Source organism: Dacryopinax primogenitus (assembly GCF_000292625.1).
Source record: "Dacryopinax primogenitus strain DJM-731 SS1 chromosome Unknown DACRYscaffold_3, whole genome shotgun sequence".
Lineage (NCBI taxonomy): Eukaryota > Fungi > Basidiomycota > Dacrymycetes > Dacrymycetales > Dacrymycetaceae > Dacryopinax > Dacryopinax primogenitus.
In genome coordinates, this window is record NW_024467200.1 from 1116330 (window position 1) to 1136857 (window position 20528).

Genomic DNA, 20528 nt, shown 5'->3' on the forward strand with positions numbered 1-20528 from the left:
GATGACCGCGGTGCCGACAAGGCTGAGCTGGGTAAGGGATTAATATGAATAGATGTCGAGAACGGATAAAAGGGTGTGCTCACTGTCAGAGAGCGTGGAGGAGCAAAGATAGAGCAAGAGGGGAATAAGAACGGATTCCCTTTTGGCCGCGTAAGGCTCCTATTAGAGTCCTGCACACGAGGTCAGCCATCCCGCGAATAAGAGAGCGGAGAGCAACGGAAGGATAACGTAAGCATACCCACGCGGAGTAGAGCGGCGTTAAGCGCACATCCCTTACTCCTCCTCGACATGTCCACCCAATCTGAACACTCAAAGTCAATATTCCGCAATACACTTCGAGGAGAGGATGCATACTCTAGGCATCAGAGATACGTGCATGACTATATCGACTATTATGGTGGTCGAAAACAAGTCCAGGAGAAGAAAACAGACTTTGACGTCCTCAAGGCTGCCCATCGGTCCCTCCTTTCTCCTTGTGTTCAGTCGGATATTGATGGCTAGCAGGTTTATAAGAGACGAAGGAGATGACTTGAGCAAGCTGTCTTATGCGGATCAGCTTGCGGTCAAATATTATTCCCAGCTGTTCAAAGAGTTTGTCATCTGCGATCTGAAGCATTATAAGTCTGGTGCTGTACGTCTTCCACTTCCTCATCCGTTTATGTGAACTTATCTGAAGGCCGTAGATAGCACTAAGATGGCGAACAGACACGGAAGTGGTAGACGGTATCGGACAGTTCACTTGTGCCAACCCGCGTTGTGCGCACCACTCTCCCACTCAAGGACACAAGACACCCAAGCTGACAGCTTACGAGCTGCCCTTCTCCTATGTAGAGGAGGATAAAGAGAAGAACGCGCTAGTAAAGGCTGTGCTGTGCGAGCGATGTGCGAGGAAGCTGGTCTGGAAGAGAGAGAGAGATAGGGAGAAAAGAGAAGAAGGAGAGAAACTGATGCCTACGGTTGTGGATGATGACGTGCCTCACGAGCCACCAAAGCGCATCAGAGAACACACAGAGGATGAAGAGGAGGAAGAGTATGGACCCACCAGACCGCCACAACTGGATTCAGATCATCGGAGATCACGCTCTCCCAGACGAGAATCGGACGAGAGAGAGAGGTACGCTCGCAGGCGACGTTCTCCTAATACACCCGTGTAGCTTTCTAATCATTGTAGCATTATACAGCCAATACAATCTCTATGGATACAGCAGAACATGAATCAGCCAACACGTCAACTGTCCTTTTCCTTCCCCAGCTCTCCCAAGAACCTGACTACTCTCCCCATTCCCTCTCTTACCATCTCCCTCTCTCCTTCTCTAACTCTTCCCATCCACCTCCCTTCGAACTTGTCCGGATGCCATCTCAACAGTGCCTCTCTTACCCTCTCCTTCTTTCCCTTTCCAGAAGAATGTGCATCAGAGAATAAAAATTCCCGCATTCGTTCCCCAGTGAGCTCTTCAGGAGCAGAAGGATGCTCAAACACCGGCCAAGGTACGTCCTCCCACCTCACCCTCTCCAGCTCAGCCATCCTCCCCCACCCACGCTCATACGCCTCCCAAGCGTCCAGCTTGCCCTTCAACTCCTTCTCCCGTCTCCTTACTTCCCTCCTCCTCTCCCTCTCCCTCGCTTCCCTTTTCTCCCTCTCCCTAAACGCCCGCCGCTCTTTCTCCCTCTCCTCCCTCTGCCTAGCAGCAGCCTCAGCCTCCTCCACCTCCTGCATATGCGTGCGTCTCCACATGCCCCTCCTCACCCACTCCGCATACTCCTCTTCCTCCATCTCTGCCGGTGCGCCAGACCGACCCCAACGCGAAGGGACGTGTCTGGCATACGCAGCCTGAGCCGAGTCCTGCCCAGCATCATACGCCAGTTCATCAAACTTCTTCCTCCTGAATCCCGCATCATCTTCTACATCCCGCACCGTCCCTCCCTCAGGAGAAACATGCACACCCTCCGCTTTGGACGTGCGTTTCCTTGGTCGCTCTGAAGCCCACGAGATCCCGGGCCGCTTTCGTTTTGCCCGCTGATCTTTACGGTAGGCACGTTCGGCCCGCTCTGCAGGGGTTTCCTTCAGGTTCAGGGGCATGGAATATGCGTGAGGGGTTATAGGAATACAGAATGATGATGATGGTGGTGGTGGTACAATGTGTGGTTGCTGATTTTAGTTAGGGTCCACATGCATGAGCGCTTGTGACTAACTCCCAGTAGCGTTGCAAGATATAACAATTGTCCGAGATCATTCCATGGGTTAACTAGGACTATTGCATCTCTCCTTCCTTGTTTTCCACTCTTTCCCTCGCTACAAAAGGATACGGCACCTCCTCCCCAGTAGTAACAGCCATAAACTTATACTCTCCACCCATACCAGTCGAGTTTACCAACCTCTGTGCCGCCCGCGCAAGGGTCAGCTTCTCCTCGTTCGTCTGGGTCGTTTTGAGGAGGGCGTCAAGTCGCTGAGTAAGACCCATACACATCAGGAAGTCGCGCTGCGTTAGTGGGCCGTGGACGTGTGCTAGCGTTTGAGTAAGTGTATGCGTCTGGGATGAGGAGAGGCGGACCTTTGCCTTCCACCGCTTCGCGTATTGCTGCAAAGTCCACATTGGCGGTCAGGTCGCATTCTCCAGGGATCTCAAACAGGTCGACATGCTTGTGGTTTCTAAAAGCCTGTAAAACATTAGAATCGCATCGTACCAGAGGGTCAAAACCTTACCCGCAGGGAGGAATCGAACACATGGTCATCCCCGTAGTCGACAATAAGCGCCGCTCCTTTATTAGGCTCGCCAATCAGCTTTCCCACAGCCTGTGCAACCGCCGATACCTGAGGCGACACCTCCATCCGGCTCCCGTTAGGCAATGCCGCATATCGGGCTGATGACTGGGAGAGGAGAACCGCCAAGGGAGTGTTTGGCGGAGATTTTGCGAAGCGGAAACTGAATGCACCGGGATGAGGTGTGAGCTCCGCATCTGCTGCTTCGCCTTCTTTGGGTTGGTCAGGTCGTATGAGATCGACCATTATTTCCCGAATTCCGTCTTCGGATTTCTGCAAACGATAAGTAGAAAAGACGGTGGAAAATGAAACTCGAACCTCGAGCATGTGGATAGGCATCGCATCAAAGAACTCGTGTGCGACGAGCATTGTATACACATTTCGATCTGTACATGTCAGGAAACAATGGAATAATACAAGAACTGTGACGGACCTGGATCGATTTCCTCTAGATCGTGGTGCCATTCCAGTTGGACATTTTGTGCAGCCGCTGAGGCTTGCAAGACTCCTTTTTGCATCTCTCGCATGACACGACTGTTTTCGACCATATGTATCGTTGCCAAGCAATCCGCCATGCCTTCAATGGACAGCATCGTCTGCCAACGTGAATGTCAGAGATCGCACAACAGTTGCGCCATATGTTCACCCTCAACATGTCCGAAAGTAGTGTACCACGCCCAGGGCCGAGTTCGATGATTCTCACAGGACATGAAATCCCTTTTGATTTCCATTCATGCATAAACCAGACAGCGATCAGCTTTAGAATATGAGCAAAGCATCCAGTGCATGATAGTGAGATACTACCTCTCCAAACGTCTGGCTAATCTCTGGACTCGTGATGAAATCTCCTTTCTGACCAAATACATCCCGTTTCATGTAGTAGCCTTCAGTAGGATGTCCCAGACAGAATTGCATATATCGTGCAATCGATATCGGTCCTGTAGCCTACATCACATGACAATATCTCAGACCCGCGTTACGCCGTTCCGAAGTAAGGGTAGGTGACCTTGATTGAACCGGCAATCAACTTCTCGACAGGAGTGATGACTCGACCTGCGTCCGCCAAGACCGCTGGCGCTTCAGACGGAGCAGCATGACTCAGTCTCGCAATGTTGCCAGGATTCAAGCGAGGCAGTGAGCGTGCAGCAATTCCCGGCAGACGACATCTGGAAGAGCTGGCAAAACAGTTCACATGGTACCGCATTGAAGATGAGTCAACCTTGCTCAACGGTGGGTGATGGAGGCCGGGGTGAGGGTAGAAGTGGAAATGCCGCCGCTCGCTTCCGGACAACCTCCAAATTTATTCAGGGCCTTCTCCCGACGAAATTGCCCTACCTAGCTATATAACCTGCAGTTGTTGTCTTACGACCTCTCAACACACAGCCTGAACAGGCTCATCCTATACAAGCAACTTAGAAGAAACTTAGAAAAAACTTTAGAACAACCTTGAATCACTTCGACCTTCATGGCTGTCCGTGAGTACCTCTGCCAGCGCTAGTTTTTCGGTCGCGTGCTGACTGCACGTAAAGGTACACAATTCGAAAACTCCAGCGAGATTGGTGTATTCTCCAAACTTACAAACAGGTGCGCTGCTTATTCTTCATTTTCAAGAACAGACTTCATATATTTGCACAGCTACTGCCTCACAACAATTGGTGGCAGTACTAATTTCTACTCCGCGTTCGAAGCCGAACTGGGCGATGTGATACCCATCGTTCAAACGAGCATCGCCGGAACCCGTATCATCGGGCGGTTGACAGCAGGAAATCGACATGGCCTGCTTGTCCCGCAGACGACTACGGACCAAGAACTCCAGCACCTCCGTAATTCGCTCCCTGACACCGTCGCACTGCAAAGAGTGGAAGAGCGTCTCTCGGCACTGGGCAATGTCATCGCTTGCAATGACTATGTCGCACTTGTGCATCCCGACGTCGATCGAGAAACTGAGGAGATTATCGCGGATGTGCTGAAGGTCGAGGTGTTCCGACAGACGATTGCGGACAATGTGTTGGTTGGGAGCTATTCCGTTATTAGCAATCAGGGAGGGTTGGTGCATCCGAAGACGAGCATACAGGATCAGGACGAGTTGTCGACGCTGCTTCAGGTCCCATTGGTGGTGAGTGTTGATTGACCACTTTTGTCTTGCTATCCCTGATACGTGAATGACAGGCTGGTACCGTGAATCGGGGTTCCGACGTAATAGGTGCCGGTTTGGTGGTCAATGATTGGTGTGCATTCGTTGGTCTGGATACCACAGCTACCGAGATCAGTGTCATAGAAGCTACATTCAGTGCGTTTAGCTCTAAGCCTATTCCGAGACAAATTCTGATCATCCGACAGAACTGCAAGGACAGGAAACTTCCGCTGTCATAACGGACATGCGCGACTCTCTCATTGATACCTGGGCATAAGCATCCATCGAGTTGAGCTGTTAGAGATGATCGTCGCGCTTGAGCTCATTGTATACCATGTATTGCAACCAACGGATTCATTCTGATCAAGTACATGTAATGATGTTCTTTCCGTTGCAGAGGGCATAAGGGGTGTGCTATGTGGCGTATTGCTACAGTGGAAGTGTACGAATACGAAACGCCTCGAAGGGTATCAAATTATTGGCCGGCATCGTCTCCACCATCAGAAAGCAAAGCCCTTCTGGCATGATATATCTGTCTCCATCGAGCGCCGAGTTTCTGCCTTGACGGCGAAGTCATTGACCGTGTGCACCTCGCTGCACGACCACTGCTGCTCGCCGAGCGCGGCCACTAGCAAAACCCGTTGCTTCTCGCGCTGGGCCATCAACACCCGTCTGCGGCGTTTCTTCTCGTCCATAAGATCAAGCGCTGTTTGCCGCTTGATGGCCCATTCCACTTCCTCTTCAGCTGTCATCTGTAGGGACGGATCGCGCACTTCGACGGCTTCTAGGATCTCCCTCTGTGCCTTGTCCAGATCGACTCCAGAGGCTGTCAGAACAGTCTGAATAGGAGCGTGTGAGCGAGTTGTTGTCATGCGATGCGCGTAATCACAGCGTAACCTATATTAATGTTAGGCGGAACGGCGGTCGAGACTGGAGAATACCCACCCAGGTCCGAGGCAGAACTCGCCACCAAGCTGTTTGATATCGCCAGCATTTCCCAGGGGCATTTTCATGGCATGTTTCATGACCTGCATATTCGCATGAATACTCGAAACAAGCCGGCAGGCATCACGCACCATCATCATCCCACCCATCGCACCATGTTGGACATAGTCACCCTTCTCAGAGTCCGGTCCGCCATCTGTTGTTCGAAGTGTCATGCCCAGTGCATTATACAGTTTCCGGGTTGGATCGGTATAGAGAGGGAATGGGCAATGAAACAGTTCTGCTCGGCTTGTTCAGGAAATAAACAGATGAAAGTGTTCTCTGGACATACCTCGGTAAGACTTAATCATTTTGGGAGATCCGTTCGAGATAATGACCAAGTCAACATTTGACCTTCGGAGAGCAAGAGGATCTACGCCACGAGTGATGGAGAACATGTAGTCTTGACAAAGAGGGCACCTAGAAAAGAGTCTCAATATTCGCGCAAAGCGCGTGTATCAAACGACATACCAAAAATGACGAATAAAACAGATGATAGTCTTTCGACCCAAGAAGAGATCTCCAAACGGCACCCCCTTTCCGGCCTCGTCATAGACTTCCAGGCGTGCTGCTTCTTGCATCAACTGTTTCGTGATCGGGGCATTCGCGTCAAATGACAGCTTCGGTGAGCTGGGTGAGAGTGGAACAAAGGATACGCTCTTCCCACGACTTCGACTTCGACTGCGTTTCTGATCTGGATCGGGCTTCGGTTTGGAGAGTCGTCTGGATCGAGGTGTGCTGGTAGTCATCGAGAAACCAGCAGGCGTCTCGGGCGTACGCGGAGTTGTAGGGATCACAGGTGTGCCCAGGCTCAACTTCTTGGTGGGAGCGGAAATTGGAGGCAAGTCCATGAGGGCTTTCAGGGGTGCAGGGGTTTGCAGGGGCGTGGGAGGGGCGGAGCTCACAGCGGTCAAGTCGGAGGCGTCTGAGTTCGAATGACGAAACGCTGGTAGATCTGACATTAGAGAGCCAAAGTCGTTCAGAGATGGGATATCAGACAAGTATCCCTCATCGTCGGTGAACTTGCTGCCTAGTCGAGGGGTCAAGGTGCCGAAAGACATGCTACTGAAAGCAGGAAGCAATCCATGACTGGTTGATGAACGCAACTCTCCAGCTGTCGAGGGTCGCTTTGGAACGATTCTACGAGGAGCCATAATGCGGAATGACGAGGGTATCAATAAAGGGGGTGAGAATAGGCAAGTGAGTGGATGGTCAGCGCTGAGCAGCCGTGTTGAGAGCAGGGGAGACGCAAAGGGATAGGGGGATAAGGCCATCCATCAAACCAGGCACAGGCATTTATGAGGCATCCCATATCCGCACCGATCTAGACATTCTGCCTCCAGATGAATGAGCTGATCGGTAGACTGACGAGGGTGATCCCCACTGTGTGCCGTCCATTGGAATGTTGATTGTCGTGACAAGATTCAAGCAAGATCACTGGCCCAAATCAGCTGCCGGTTCCAGCGATCCACGAACGATCAGCATCCAGATCCTAGTCCGACTTACAGACGATAGTAACACCGACTACTGAGCACATCCAGGACAATGCAATAAGGAGAATCTAGCCCTGAACAGTGGTGCAGCGGGAGACCAAAAGAAAACACAAGTGTTTTCCATCAAGTTACGGTTGCATCCGCACGCGTTGGACACGCTTTGCCTCCTCGTCACACGCGTAACTCTCGTTCTTGCCACATCGAACCAACTGTCCGTCATCGCTTGTCTTTTAGATCCTTTCTGAGAGAACAACCTTTCATAAGCTCAAACTACTCATCTCAGGGCAGATATCAACACCGTCGCCGGACACTCCTCTATCTGCTGGCGGCACCTGGTCCCACCACTCGGAGCTTTCACAATCATATCGATACCGAAGTCGACCAACTTCTGATAGCGACCTTGAACAGCGATAACTACCCAGACCTATGCCTGACCGACGACCAGCAAAGGAATTAACAGAAGCTATTCTATATCCTTTCTACGCAGAGAAAAGACGGTATAATGCCACTCTTTACGATATTGCTGTCACACATGCTATCGATCAACTGCGTCTCTATCGTCAGGATGCGATAAAAGGAGTAGCAGCTATTACCAAAGGACATGGAGAGACCGAAGAAGAGATACCGAGCTTACAATTCCAGACTGGCAACAACGAGCAATCGTACGTTTGGAGGCTAGACAAGGACACCTCCCCACAAGCTATATCTCATGCGACAATACGCCTGACCGGCGTCGATCCCGCTCCCCAATACGAGACATGCCCTCCTGCATCCTTCAACCACTTGTTTGCCTGGGATGACGGCGAGTGTGTTGAATTTCTGCCGTTTCCGGACGATCCTACATTCAACATGGAAGCGTATCTTGAGTTTTCGGCCGAAGTTGACCGTTACGATATACAGCCATTCTCTTCTGATGCTGGCAACGGAATGGCCATCTACAGGAAACAGCTCACCTTTAACTATCTAAATCGAAATGTCGCAGGTAAGGTGCATAGCTGAGGTAGGCCAAAACTCACAATGGATCAGACGATCAAGCACTTCGAGACACAGCAGATGCCGTCTTTGAGCAATTTGATGTGACTATCGAGCTAATGGAGAAGATCTTCACCATTTTTTTTGCGCTGGAGATCAATGAATATCATAGCATCATGTGCACGGCTGTCTTCTACAAGGATTGGCTCGATCTAGGAAAACGAATAAATCCCAACGAGATTTCTAGCCTGAACGAGCTGACTGGTAATTTCATGCAAAGACATTATTGTTCTATACCCTCATGTCGAATGCCCGACTGCTTGCACGGTGCGTAGTGTCTGTCAGTCACACATCACATTTCCTGACAAGGATGTCTTAGCACTGGCAGTGAGAGTCACAGACCAGCTGCCCAGTGTGCCGAAGTCTGCACGTCTAGGCTTACGATTAGCCCCAGCCGTACCTTGCGGTAATGCTTGTTGCTATCTTGAGGACAAGGGGGAAGAAACAGAGGTGTGCCTCTCTATGGCCTCCCTGCTTGCGCTCCTTGTAATTTGTTTCTCAGAAGCTCGAAGAGTGGGACGGTCTGAAAATTGCCTTGCTGAAGGCTGCTGTCGAGTCATATCCAGATGTATGTTCCTGTGAATTGGCAGTTTGGTGTGATACTTCCTGCCGACAGGTGAGCTGAGTTCTCGCTCATGTACAGCTAGCTAACGAGTGCGAAGTTTGAGATGCAGAGATCGCAGCTAGAGGTTGAGGACAGCGGGCCTTCTCCCGTAACCCAACGCCGTGCGGTTCGGAAGACAAAGCAACGTGAGATCAGTCGACAGATGGGTGAGGACGGAATTGGTTCTTAGTGACAGAGACTGAGAGGATATCTTCAGCGGACATGGGTTCACAGTTTGAGTCGCAAACGGGCTATGCGTGAGTCGTCGCCTTCCTTGGTCTTTTCGCGGGGAATAACAACGTATAGCTTCTTCGTGCCTTGCAATCACAAGGGGCCATGTAATGCGGCCAGTGACTGCCACTGCTACAAGCACAGGAAACGATGCGAGAGGTGGTGCAGTTGCGAAAAAGACTGTGCGGAACCTTTGCCATTCAGCGCTGTCAATGGATCTTTTACAGTTCTACAGGCGTTAGGAGGTTTGCTGGTTGCAAATGCACATCCAACAAGGCTTGTGGGACGAAAGACAGCTGTGCGTGTGCAAAAGAAGGCAGAGAGTGTGATCTAGGGGTGTGTCATGGCGGTCTGGCAGTGTACGTCGGCATGATTGATGTTTGATATTTTGCTTCATACTACTCTATCCACAGGCTGGGGGAGCAGACCTGCTGCTCAAATATCCATTTGCAGGAGGGGTTTCGTCCCGTAGGTCGATCAGGTGGCCCGTGCTTGCGGTTCTGATACATTTCTATCAGAGCGTGACGGTGAAGCCCGGAAAGTTTGGGTGGGGCCTGTTTACGGACGAGCCCATTAAAGCGCATCAACATGTAGGAGGTAAACACAGTTAATATTCTCAATTTGGAAGCCTCTGATTCTGTTTAGAGTATTTCGGCGAACTCATGACTGTCGAGCGAGAAGAGAGAGAGGCGTACGAGTGCCACTTATGCCCGTCAATCATTATGCTAAGAACCTACACAGTGGTATCGGGATGTTCCTCGGGCGAGAATATGGATACGCAGCTAACATGGAGTGGAGTATCAACTCAGGAAATGTCGGGAACGAATCGCGTTTCATGAACCATAGCAATAAGCCAAACGTGTGGGCCAAGCGTGCGCGCGAGTCTCGTCGTCTTACAGAACGAGAGAAACTGATTCTCTGGGTGTAGCCATCAACGTGAATGGAGACATCAGAATGGGGTTCATCGCGGGTATGTGTTCCAGAAGGTTCTCTTTGTTATGGTTGACGAGCATGCTTGTTCACAGCTTCGCACATTGCGAAAGGTGCAGAGCTGTTCATCGATTATGGCCCATTGTTCTTCAGGAATGCAGCAAAAGATGACTGAATGTCAACTTCAAGGGGATGCATTACCGTGGCCTGGTCTAATTGGGAACATCCATATACAAGATTGTAATGAAATAGCAAATACGAATTCCACTTAATGTTCTCCCGCCTGCAGTAAAAGGAAGGAAGCTGAATACAACTTGATCGTATTATCATGTCGCCATCTAACATTGTAAGACTTCTCGAGGGATTTTCGCAAAACAATCGTCAGTGAAAGGCGAATCAAGCTTATACTACACATATCCATACACCCATACGCCCGTGAACAGGAACAATATCATTCTGGAACTACGCCATACATTCAACACATCCTATGTACATGGACCAAACGACTTCATCAGAAATGTCACACCCACCCCGCTGGTTCGCAAAACCGAGTCGCAAGCGGCTGGCTCGCTCACCAGCGCACGTCATCGAACTGCAAGTTGCAGCAAAGGTCTCGGTGTAAGAGCGGCGTGAACAGTCTCATCGAATGAAGTTAAAGGTGTGGCACATGTGAATGTGTGGACTCGGTTAGGTCACTATAAAAATGATCCTAAAGAGTATAATCATAGGGAACAAAGTAATGCGTTCAAGGGGGGTTATATACACCTGCGCACTGGCCCGTGCGCCGGAGGCTTTTGGACCCTAAGCAAGAAAATCTTTTGTGAGGATGTCGGAGCCGGAGTTGAGCCGGATTAGTCACCCGAGATGTGCTTCAAGAAGCCGATAATAGGGTTTCGTCATTTACCGCCATACATTACGGCTCATCATCCTCCATCTCCTTTCGGAAAGGCGGTGTATTAACGGTCTAGTGTCTGATTTATCATCAGAGGAAGTGGTATGATTGACAATACTTGGGAAGCGCTTTGTGAATGCTAGGAATAACACCGAATCAATCATCCACCTATCTCTGGGCTGCACAGTTTTCGCTTGGTTCAAGGCGATATTGACTCAACTTGACGTAAGAAGCTCCAGAGACACAAGTGCGTCGGTTGAAAACAAAAGTGGAAGAAAGTCCGATATTTCCGAGCGGAAACTTACAACCGGATTATCGAAGAAGACCTGGCAATTGTGATGCTGAGTGAGGACCAGGAGTTGGTTGCAGAATCGCCCAAGGCAACAAGTGCGCGCCTCCGTGGACGTGATGACAACCATTATGGCGTGGAATAGGAAACTGCAGATACTTTCTATGTGATGATGAAGCATTCTAGTCATCTTGTGTCGGAATTGCCGAGTGATCCGCAGAGTTGCGTGTGTGTGCCTCCGCAAGGGTGATGAGCCAAGGGCGGTACAGCTTTCCCTCGAGCTCGTCCGATATTGCTTGTACCCGGACAATAGGGCGCTTCTTGCCAGCTTACTCTGCTCCTCTAACGCATTGCTTCGGATCTTCTAGCGACTTGCAAGCGCCACGTCAACGGTCAGGGGGCAGCTTACAAGTATCACGGCAAGCGGGCAGGGCACCGCAAGGGAGACAGAAGAGTGCGATTGTACTATTTGCAATACTTTGAGTTCTACAACCAAGTTTGTACCATTAATCTGGTCATCAAGCAGTTCATCATTGACCATTCAAAGGCCTCGGCATACTTGTGGGTGCGTGTGAAGGTACGGGTAGAAGACAGCAGAGCCACGATCACCCGCAGTCATATAAATCCCCCTTTAGCCTCGAGGCACGCTCCTTTCCCCTCAACTTCACCCCCGACAGCTCGCGAACTTGGCGACTTACTACCAACCTTACTCTCCGGTTTCTGTATACCCTCAACAGTCCCCAATGGCTTACGATTACTATCGCGGTTACCAGCCTCAGTACTGGGGCACCCAACAGTACCAGCTGCCTGCTGCGCCGAGGGTCTCCTACGTGCCCCAGACCGGGTGGGGTGGGATGGACTACTACCGTGCTCACACCCGCTGGGCCGACGTTCAAGAGGATGAGTAAGTCTGCTGTTCTCCTAGTCTATCGTTGCATGATTGACTTTGCACTAGTGATATCTTCGATCGCATCATTCACGGTGTCAGGCGCTGGATCGGAAATGCAGGATCCAACGCCGAAGAAGCTCGTGATGCCCACCAACGTGTGTATGCTGGCTGGGTATGTAAACTCCTTCCATTTCTGGTAGGAGGAACGTGACTCACCCGGCTTCCCGCTTCTAGGTTGACATGAGAGTGACATCCCCCGAGATCATCGGCGCGGCCGCCGCCTACGAGGCCCTCCGTTTCTGGGAGACAAACCAGTCACTGCGCATGCCCGTCATGGACGACCTTGAGAGGGAGGAGGATGCTATCATGGGCTTGGCGGTCGCCGAAGGTGCGTCCTTTTCTTGGCGCTTCTTCACAGTGCACTGACGTGTACTATAGCCAGCAAACTATGGGGCTACACCGGCCGCTTGCTCAATGATCGTGGCAGGAGTGCAGCAGCCGAAGAAGCAGCAGCGACCGTACATCGGATTTTCCGCAGGCAGAACCGTGGTCTCCTGCGATACGACACATACAACTCTCTGACGGGCGAACACATCCACCGCTACGACGATGCCTACGACGGCGGGTACTACGACAGCGGTGGACTGCGCAGGCGTCGCTCGTTTGCCAACCTCACCGGCGACTTGGCTGCTTATGACGGGTACGACCGTGCCAGGCGTGCATCCTTTGCCGGCGGATACGGAGCAGCCCCCTTGCCCGTGTATGCAGGTGGTGCTGCACCTCTTTCCGCTGGCCTAGTACCTGGGACTGTCGCCCCACTTTCCGTCGCCCCACTTGCCGTCTCCCCATACGGTGCAGGAGCGGCGCCATATGGCCAACCCCTGATCTCTCCTGTTGTTGGCCCTGGGTATGCTCCTGTCGGCAGTGTGGCCGCATACCCGCCACCGCCCGGTAGCGCCTATCTTACCCCTGGCTACACTGGCCACAGGTACGTATGATCTTTCCCGCCTCAGCTCAAGCAGACACCCTTTGCGACCAACAACGACCTTGTATGCCTACTTTACACACCTGTTTGGCGCCTCGGTTATGATTCCCATACGTCTAATGACGTTGTAGTTGTATGCATGTTTTTCTTCTGCGATTTTTTGCCGGTCTTTGTCACTGTTTCCTTCCTTGTCAATCTTCTTGTCACCTTCCTCAACCGGCCCTCTGGGCACGTTACCAGTTTCAGAAAATTCCAAGACATGAGTAATATATCTCTAAAAGGGTGCCAATGAAAATGTGTTGTAGAGCCAAGATTGCGGAATGCTTCAAGTGCACGGGTATTGTGCAGCGTGTTTGCAGCTCGGACACTGTGTGATGTTCAAGGATATATGATTCGCGTATGATACATTTAGTAATTTGGTCCGTTCACCCGTCTATTCCTCATCCTCGGCGGTGTTAGCCTGACCCGGTATATCAGCTCACACGCACAGCAAGGATGATATGAAACAGAGCTCACCTTGTTGATCTCCCCACCCAAATGCTCCGCCAGCCCGTTGTACGGATACTCCCTCGGTACAGCCGGGCGATCGGGCCGGACGAAGGAAAGTATAACGCCAAAGGCCGTAAACACAAGGCAAGCCATCGAGAACTGGAAGATTGCAGACGGGCCCGAGACGGGGTACACGTCGGGTGCCCAGACGGTGAGCACTTCGTCTTGTTCATGCACCTGCAGTACAATAAGCACAGACAACGTGATACGCAGACAGAATGACCCACAGGTTCCCCGAAGTTCCTCCTGTCTTGCTTGTCCCACCACTGATCACCGGGTTGTCTCCATTGCCTGCTTACTGCTGGCAGCTGGGGATAGTCGCCCAACTGGGGATCGTACGGCATCTGCGAGAACTCGACCGGTGCGCCGACATCTTGCTTCACAGGCTTCATTTCGCTGATTGCTTGTGTTTCTGCTGGGGCCGGAGATGCCCGTACGATGCTGGACGTCGACAGTCGCGCAACGCGCAAGGAGCGCACGGCCGTTAAGGCGGCGCGGTGGGTGAGCATGGTGTAGGGAATGAAGCAGCGTCGACGACACTTTGGTGGGCGACACTGGAGAAGCGCACCGGGAGCAGTACGGAGGCTTTTCCTCGTTGGACCAAAAAGTCAGGTTCGAGCTGAACTTTTTCCTTACCTCTCCTCTGCACCATCTTGACTTCCGAACTTGGCTTTTTGATATCCTCAAGTTGTGAACGGGAGTGCATGTTGCACTGAGGGTGAGTATTTCGAGCCTGAGCTTGCTTCGTTCTTTGAAAGATGAACAATTTTGCATTCCTAAACATTCGATTCCACATGAGATTACTCTCCAAAACTACACTTGATCTGATCATATCTCGTTCATCTGTCTTATCACGCACCCACAGCTAACACCTGGTGCAGAACTTCTCTCAACGAACTTGCTGTGCAGCGACAAGTAAACAGTCCATGTCCATGCCTTGAGGTGAGCAAATGTTGCGATTGCCTTCGAGTGATGCTACCCACAATACCATACACTTTACCTCATTCTGAAACTACATGTTGATCACATTGATTTCAGCCTTATCTGACTCCTTCCTTTTATCATGCTGCTTGAACCTTTGCTAACATTCCCTGTCAGATCGATCAAGCGTGATCCGGGACCCAAGAAACGTGATGGTGAGCGTCCAATCCTCGTGCTTGCTTGCAACATTTTTTCTCTTTCTTGCGGATGACATTCTATCGATGGGCGGACAGAGGCAGTCCAATATGTCCACGGTGTACAATATCTGGGCGGGCTGCCAATTGTTGATTTACATCGAATCTCTGATCATTTCTGCACCTTTTGGGTTTCTCAGCCGCTGACACGTTGCCTCAGGTTTGCTATCATACTTAGTAGGAATAAGACATCGTAGCATTTCCATAGCTGCTAATGAACACGAAATTACTCGAACCATAACTATGACCTACCCAATATCCATGCAAAGTCCCAATATGTTACTGCCAAACACGTTCGACGGACCGCGAATCTTCAGAGGGATGAAATCGTCAGAGCTCATATCAGCCAAGGCTAACGTGCCTTTTCGCCCTGTGGTCACCAAGTTGATCCTCACCGCCCGGCCAGCGAGCGTAAGAGGGTTGAGCAGCGCTTCAAGTCCGTCGAGGTCCTCTTCTCCAGGAAGAGTGGCCGTAAGGCTCTCCAATGTCGGCAGGATAAGAAAAGCGTCTTGTACGGCGTCCATTCGTGCGACCTCTTCCAGAGCTGTCCGAATGTCGTCCGCGTCCATGGCTTGGACGAACAAGGGATCCAACGATTCCGCCGTTCGCCTGAAGACGTCGGCCAGGTATTCTGCCTCGTCACGTTCTTCTGCGTCTATCGGAGAACATAGACTAGGTGATATCCATTTAGGCAAGTGGGCGCACATCCATAGCGGACGAACGCATGTACCCTGCCAACCTATAACGCCCGTCTACATCTACTGTTGAGCAAATACATAGTTGGATGAATGGGGTGCGTACGATCTTTGAAGGTTGTTCCGGGTCTACGAACAGATTTCGCGGTCCCACATCTTCTAGATCGATGGCGAACGGAGCCAGCTCCGGGTCGTCCTCGTCTAAGCTCCTACAGCGAGTGACAATATCGATCAAAAGATCCATGCTGCGTTCCACGGCTTCTCGCTGCGCAGACAGCATCCTCTTGTACCCTTTTGATGCGTTCCCTGCGTCCAGGCTTCGTGCAAGATCAAGCTCTCGCTGGGCACAGGAGTAGAAGTAGCTGGATGTATGTCAGCTGGTGCAACATGACGTGAGTATCTACTCACTCTGTTGTGCTACGCCATGGTCCGCGATCAAGTTCCATCGGCCCTCTCGCCCCGGCGCAGAACGCGTCAGAGGTCATAGGCCCAACAAAGAAATCCATCATACCGTCCCAGTACAGGCTACCCATTTCCTCAAATCTGCAGTTGAAGAGCTCCACATTCCACTCAGCGACTTGTTTGACGATCTTTCGCTTATCGTAGAGGGAAAGCGTCTCCCAAACTGTGCTGAGGAGAACTCCGGGCATCTTCTCCATCAATACAAGATGGCTGTCTTGGTAAAGTACCACAGGCGCCGGGATTTCAGGAAAATGTTGACATAGGTACTGCATTGTGGCAACCTATGCAAACTAACTTAGTATGAACGTGGACATGTTGATGTGAATATGACGTACTTCAGACTCAAGCCTCATAATCGAAGTCAACGGTCCGACCTCCCGAGCGATAATCTCGGTGGCATCAGACAACTCCACGTCCATTGTCTAAGGCACGCTCAGAAGTGGTCCATCATATTACGAATCGTCGTCACCAAACAATCAGATCCCCATCGAATAGGCGTAATCTCCACCACCTCCAGGTCCAGTGCCCTCTTGACCGCACTTTCGATGGCAATCCTATCGAACGCGAATCCCGATGCCAGCGATTGATTGGCCATGAAATGGTCGAGAATCAGTAGAGAAGGAGCAGACATCTTCAGCAACAAAGCTCGGCACCGATGTCCTTGATCGGCGGATTTGCCAGACGACGCCCTCGCGGGCAGTTTAAGATTGATAGTGCAATGACAGTAAGATCCGCAGTCGACTCATGCTGGAATACTGTAAAGAGATAGCACGTGTCAATCGTGCGTTTTCCCCGCGATAGAGACATGATAACATCAGTGAGATTGCTGAGGAGACACGAGGGTGCAGTAGCCCACGAGGATAGAAAAGCAATTGGATGAAGCTAGGTACCGTAGTCCTGTTGTCGCCTAGAAGCAAGGTACATTAACGGTTAGGGTCTTGACCAACATTTCATGGCAGCGACCACTTCAGCGCCTGGATGGCATACAGTGTTAGTACAACTCTCGTGTTCAGGATCACTACTAATTTTCCTGTAGGTCGATACGAATACCATTCGCATCTACTGAGCATGCAGAGATAGCACGTCGGGTTATAGATGTAGACAAGGAGCTCCAGCCGAAGGTCGTCAGACGTGTGCTTGAGATCGAGGGGAACGAGCTAATCGCGTAAGTCTGTATCTCATATGCCCAGATTCTTTCGCTCACGTTTGGTAGAACTTTCACAACTCTTACGGTGCGATTGGCACGCCTCGTAATCAACAGCTATTTGGAAAATCTGGATCTTGTTCTACGGACTTTGGAAGCCTTTGCACCTGAAGTTGCCCCTGCGGCAGCACCTGTTGGCTAGGGAATCACTTTGATGTATGGGTGCATCGATATCACCCGCATCAAGGTTTTGGCGACACGATACGCCTGCTTGTTGTGCAACACCCGTGATTAGCCTAGAAGTGAGGATGACATATGGTCAGATGTGGTATGGAGGTGGACACATTTGGGTCCAAACAGGACGAATGGGACACAAAACCGTCTCTTGTTACAAGATGGTCGCTATATAGTCCGAGACAGAGTAGTGTACTATTCGATCCATATGAGAGTTTTTTTTATTCCTCTTCTTTTTCTGCATCCTCAGCCTTCTCCTCGTCAGCAGACGCGGCCTTCCTGTTCTTCTTCTTGTTGTTCTCCCGCAGCTTCCTCGTCAGCAGCTCCTTCATCGCCTCATCTTTCACTTCCTTCTCCGTCTTGAGTTTGTCGGCAGAGTACCACACAGGTGGGTGCGTGAGAAGCGCCGGGCCGCCAGCAAGGAGAGCAATGGTAAAGTGGAAGCCAGCAACGAAGGTGTCAGCTGGGGTGTAGCTATAGGGGCCATCAGTATACCCATGTACGGGGCCAAAGAAAATGCAACGTACACAACCTCCAACGGTCTCAGGAGGCCGTGCTGAACCGCCTCGCTGATACCCATCCGCGCACGCTTCTCGTCCTCCAGAATACGCAGGTTGAATGGGAAAGAGCTAGCCTTTCGCTTGATCTCGGAAAAGATCGTACGTGAATTCTTCATCTTCAGCTGGTAGGTAACTTCGACTTGAGGGAGATAGATGGTCACGCGGGCATCCTCTGAGCGAGTCTGATGATGTAACTCAGCCGATCATACTGGAAATCCAGCAGTTTGCTGACCTTGCCCTCCCCTCCAGATGAAACCAAGATATCCATCCCGTACACTTCGCCCTCTGTGAACGTGCACACTTCGTTCGACCGACGCTGCTCCGGTGACGGGTTCAGAATGATTCTCTTCTTGCCTTCGATTGAATTTTGCAGTTGCTGACAGGACAGCATACCTGAGTCGTTGTCAGAACCTTGGCTAGGTGGAGTGCGGCCAGATGCTTACCCTCAACAGCGAATGTATCAAACTCCGACACCACCTTCCCAACTGTATCCGTCACTGTGTAATTCTTCTCCCCAGCCTTGATTAAGCGCATCGCAGCCTCAGCAGCAGTCCAAGCAGCTTTCACCGCATCTGCCTTCTTTCCTTCTGCAGGAGTTTCTGCTGTTGCCCCAACGATCAGAGTTTCTGCGCTAATGGAAGCGTAGCCGTCGATCTGAGCTCCTAGTTGAATTTTGACGACATCACCATTTGAGATGGTTGCAGCAGATGTGACAGGGTCGGATCTATGCAATTGGGCAACCGATTAGGATACCCTGTGCGCCGACGGCGAATTGACAGCTTACGCGAGAGGAGAGAAGTGGGCAACACAGTTATTCACGGAGATGCAGGTAGGGAATGCCACACCTGAAAGAAAAGAACGCGAATGTTATTACAAGATTGACAAAAATATATGGGCCCAATACCCTTTGACACCTTCACACCCTTCACTGCCTTGCTGTACACGCCAGCGAGCTCGTCATCAATTGCCTTGTCGCCCGCCACACAAATATCCAGGATCTTCGCGCCATCAACGCAGAGCGGGATGAGCTTTTGCACGACCTTGTGAATAATATCACCAGCTGACTTGTACTTCGTGAGCGTTTCAGATTCCATGATGCGTGTATAGAGTGCAGTAAGATGAAAAGTTTTGTACTGGAGAGTGAAATACGTCGTGTGAGAGTTAATTCGAAAATTCCGGGCTGGCGGTCAGTGGCTGTGACTCCGCTCGTGACGCTGTCAAGCTCGCGTCAACCGTGTCGTGAATGCGTTGTTGCTCTTGTTGCCGTGGTATTCTTTGACTTCGTATATCTAACTTGATTGATGGTGCCAAGGGAGATTGAGCAGTGGACCAACAGAAACTATCCAAAACCCCAAGTTGATCCAGTCCGTGCGATACTCTCATGATATGGGCTTTGGAATGAACTTGTCCTCCTAAGGAATGGCTCGCACAATGCTACAATTACCTTGTATCTGAACTTGGAATCGCGCGCAACGACATCACAGCTCTTACGAAGAATATAGAGTCTCAAGTGAGGATTTTGGTAGGATCCCGTTCGATTCAATGCTTACATGAGCTCAGTTGTTGCAATCGGACCTTCATGATTCCACGCTTCCTCAGACCGGACTGCCAGAGAATCCTGCTTCTCTGCATGCCGTGAATCTTCCCCCTTTTCTCCTTCTTCAAGTGGTATCAATTATGGAAATTGGCCACTCGGCGTTCTCTCTCCAGAACACGCGACAAGCCTGGATCGAGAAGGCTGACTTGGCTGGTTTAGCTGCCCGAGAAGACGATGGCGAATATTCTGCGGGCGAGTTCCCCAGGTATCCTCGAGGCATGCTCAGCCTTGAATTGAGCGACGGGTACAACGTAATCAAGGCGATTGAGTACCGGAGACTGGACGGACTTAAGCTAGGGGAAACTCCGTTGGGTTACAAGGTCTGACATCCTGTACCACTGCTCCACTATTTGCTGATGTTTCCATTAGATCGTTCTCAAGAATGTGTCTGTACGACGAGGCGTTGCTATGCTTCAACCTAACAATGTGGAGCTACGAGGGTACAGCAACCAGGAGCTGGATGCCAACCGAGATGCCGTGTTCACTCGTGGTCTTAAAGAGCGCATGGGGTACTTCCACCGCGCCCATATGTTTTCATCGTACTGATTGTATGTAGGCTACCTGTTGATGACGATCAAAACGCTCAAGACGGCCAAGAACCCCCAACAAATGCAGGCATAAACGGTCAACAGGCACGACAGCAACCTGCCGCTCCCCCACGCGCTGCACAACCACCGGCCGGGCGTCAACAGCCACCTCCGCCCAGAACTCCTCGCACAGAGCAAGAACATGATCCCTCTGTATCTCCTTATTTTCCTAACAATCGCGCTGGCCCGTCTGTCCCACTTCCACGGTTGCCCGTCCAGTCACGACTGGAGGATGAAGTGTCAATCGATGACTTTGAATTTGAGGATGATATGGATGACAGCTTCCTCCGTCAAGTTGATG

General features: G+C 51.1%; 11 protein-coding genes across 11 annotated transcripts; 5 read left to right on the plus strand and 6 right to left on the minus strand.

Moving 5' to 3' along the window:
- Positions 1 to 288: 288 nt before the first annotated feature.
- Positions 289 to 1154, plus strand: DACRYDRAFT_104808 (uncharacterized protein; the record flags this gene model as incomplete). Its single annotated transcript, XM_040767981.1, has 3 exons — positions 289 to 458; positions 505 to 631; positions 684 to 1154. 3 exons carry the CDS (start codon positions 289 to 291, stop codon positions 1152 to 1154), a joined length of 768 nt encoding a protein of 255 aa, XP_040631809.1.
- Positions 1155 to 1228: 74 nt separating this feature from the next.
- On the minus strand, positions 1229 to 2080 carry DACRYDRAFT_104809 (uncharacterized protein; the record flags this gene model as incomplete). Its single annotated transcript, XM_040767982.1, has 1 exon — positions 1229 to 2080. The coding sequence occupies one exon, from the start codon at positions 2078 to 2080 to the stop codon at positions 1229 to 1231; it is 852 nt and encodes a 283-aa protein (XP_040631810.1).
- A 62-nt stretch (positions 2081 to 2142) lies between these two features.
- On the minus strand, positions 2143 to 3877 carry DACRYDRAFT_114232 (DUF185-domain-containing protein). Its single transcript, XM_040769781.1, has 8 exons — positions 3768 to 3877; positions 3566 to 3706; positions 3408 to 3518; positions 3195 to 3357; positions 3080 to 3147; positions 2705 to 3034; positions 2553 to 2658; positions 2143 to 2506 (listed from the first exon to the last, which is right to left on the minus strand). Exons 2-8 carry the CDS (start codon positions 3674 to 3676, stop codon positions 2253 to 2255), a joined length of 1143 nt encoding a protein of 380 aa, XP_040631811.1. The 5' UTR covers positions 3677 to 3706; positions 3768 to 3877; the 3' UTR covers positions 2143 to 2252.
- A 245-nt stretch (positions 3878 to 4122) lies between these two features.
- On the plus strand, positions 4123 to 6725 carry DACRYDRAFT_20504 (translation initiation factor 6). Its single transcript, XM_040771953.1, has 9 exons — positions 4123 to 4236; positions 4291 to 4345; positions 4397 to 4877; positions 4931 to 5051; positions 5102 to 5792; positions 5841 to 5923; positions 5972 to 6120; positions 6172 to 6299; positions 6351 to 6725. The coding sequence occupies exons 1-5, from the start codon at positions 4227 to 4229 to the stop codon at positions 5170 to 5172; spliced, it is 738 nt and encodes a 245-aa protein (XP_040631812.1). The 5' UTR covers positions 4123 to 4226; the 3' UTR covers positions 5173 to 5792; positions 5841 to 5923; positions 5972 to 6120; positions 6172 to 6299; positions 6351 to 6725.
- Positions 6726 to 7798: 1073 nt separating this feature from the next.
- Positions 7799 to 10344, plus strand: DACRYDRAFT_104813 (uncharacterized protein; the record flags this gene model as incomplete). The annotated part of the gene is made up of 12 exons (XM_040767983.1): positions 7799 to 8354; positions 8399 to 8671; positions 8724 to 8854; positions 8907 to 8972; positions 9052 to 9175; positions 9226 to 9265; positions 9653 to 9707; positions 9758 to 9836; positions 9885 to 9930; positions 9981 to 10111; positions 10168 to 10209; positions 10265 to 10344. 12 exons carry the CDS (start codon positions 7799 to 7801, stop codon positions 10342 to 10344), a joined length of 1623 nt encoding a protein of 540 aa, XP_040631813.1.
- A 1174-nt stretch (positions 10345 to 11518) lies between these two features.
- DACRYDRAFT_20506 (uncharacterized protein) lies at positions 11519 to 11980 on the minus strand. The gene is made up of 2 exons (XM_040771954.1): positions 11898 to 11980; positions 11519 to 11846 (listed from the first exon to the last, which is right to left on the minus strand). Exons 1-2 carry the CDS (start codon positions 11967 to 11969, stop codon positions 11715 to 11717), a joined length of 204 nt encoding a protein of 67 aa, XP_040631814.1. The 5' UTR covers positions 11970 to 11980; the 3' UTR covers positions 11519 to 11714.
- Positions 11981 to 12021: 41 nt separating this feature from the next.
- Positions 12022 to 13530, plus strand: DACRYDRAFT_20507 (uncharacterized protein). The gene is made up of 4 exons (XM_040771955.1): positions 12022 to 12254; positions 12306 to 12411; positions 12474 to 12627; positions 12678 to 13530. The coding sequence occupies exons 1-4, from the start codon at positions 12094 to 12096 to the stop codon at positions 13235 to 13237; spliced, it is 981 nt and encodes a 326-aa protein (XP_040631815.1). The 5' UTR covers positions 12022 to 12093; the 3' UTR covers positions 13238 to 13530.
- A 65-nt stretch (positions 13531 to 13595) lies between these two features.
- On the minus strand, positions 13596 to 14336 carry DACRYDRAFT_20508 (uncharacterized protein). Its single transcript, XM_040771956.1, has 3 exons — positions 14001 to 14336; positions 13741 to 13950; positions 13596 to 13684 (listed from the first exon to the last, which is right to left on the minus strand). Exons 1-3 carry the CDS (start codon positions 14163 to 14165, stop codon positions 13658 to 13660), a joined length of 402 nt encoding a protein of 133 aa, XP_040631816.1. The 5' UTR covers positions 14166 to 14336; the 3' UTR covers positions 13596 to 13657.
- An 860-nt stretch (positions 14337 to 15196) lies between these two features.
- DACRYDRAFT_104816 (uncharacterized protein) lies at positions 15197 to 16736 on the minus strand (the record flags this gene model as incomplete). The annotated part of the gene is made up of 5 exons (XM_040767984.1): positions 15197 to 15700; positions 15750 to 16005; positions 16052 to 16386; positions 16441 to 16527; positions 16575 to 16736. 5 exons carry the CDS (start codon positions 16734 to 16736, stop codon positions 15197 to 15199), a joined length of 1344 nt encoding a protein of 447 aa, XP_040631817.1.
- A 405-nt stretch (positions 16737 to 17141) lies between these two features.
- DACRYDRAFT_20509 (Creatinase/aminopeptidase) lies at positions 17142 to 19137 on the minus strand (the record flags this gene model as incomplete). Its single annotated transcript, XM_040771957.1, has 7 exons — positions 17142 to 17270; positions 17319 to 17957; positions 18011 to 18225; positions 18276 to 18436; positions 18487 to 18767; positions 18828 to 18888; positions 18948 to 19137. The coding sequence occupies 6 exons, from the start codon at positions 19135 to 19137 to the stop codon at positions 17705 to 17707; spliced, it is 1161 nt and encodes a 386-aa protein (XP_040631818.1). The 3' UTR covers positions 17142 to 17270; positions 17319 to 17704.
- Positions 19138 to 19344: 207 nt separating this feature from the next.
- On the plus strand, positions 19345 to 19966 carry DACRYDRAFT_47516 (DUF1767-domain-containing protein; the record flags this gene model as incomplete). Its single annotated transcript, XM_040774762.1, has 3 exons — positions 19345 to 19407; positions 19461 to 19553; positions 19604 to 19966. The coding sequence occupies 3 exons, from the start codon at positions 19345 to 19347 to the stop codon at positions 19964 to 19966; spliced, it is 519 nt and encodes a 172-aa protein (XP_040631819.1).
- Between the last annotated feature and the right edge of the window lie 562 nt (positions 19967 to 20528).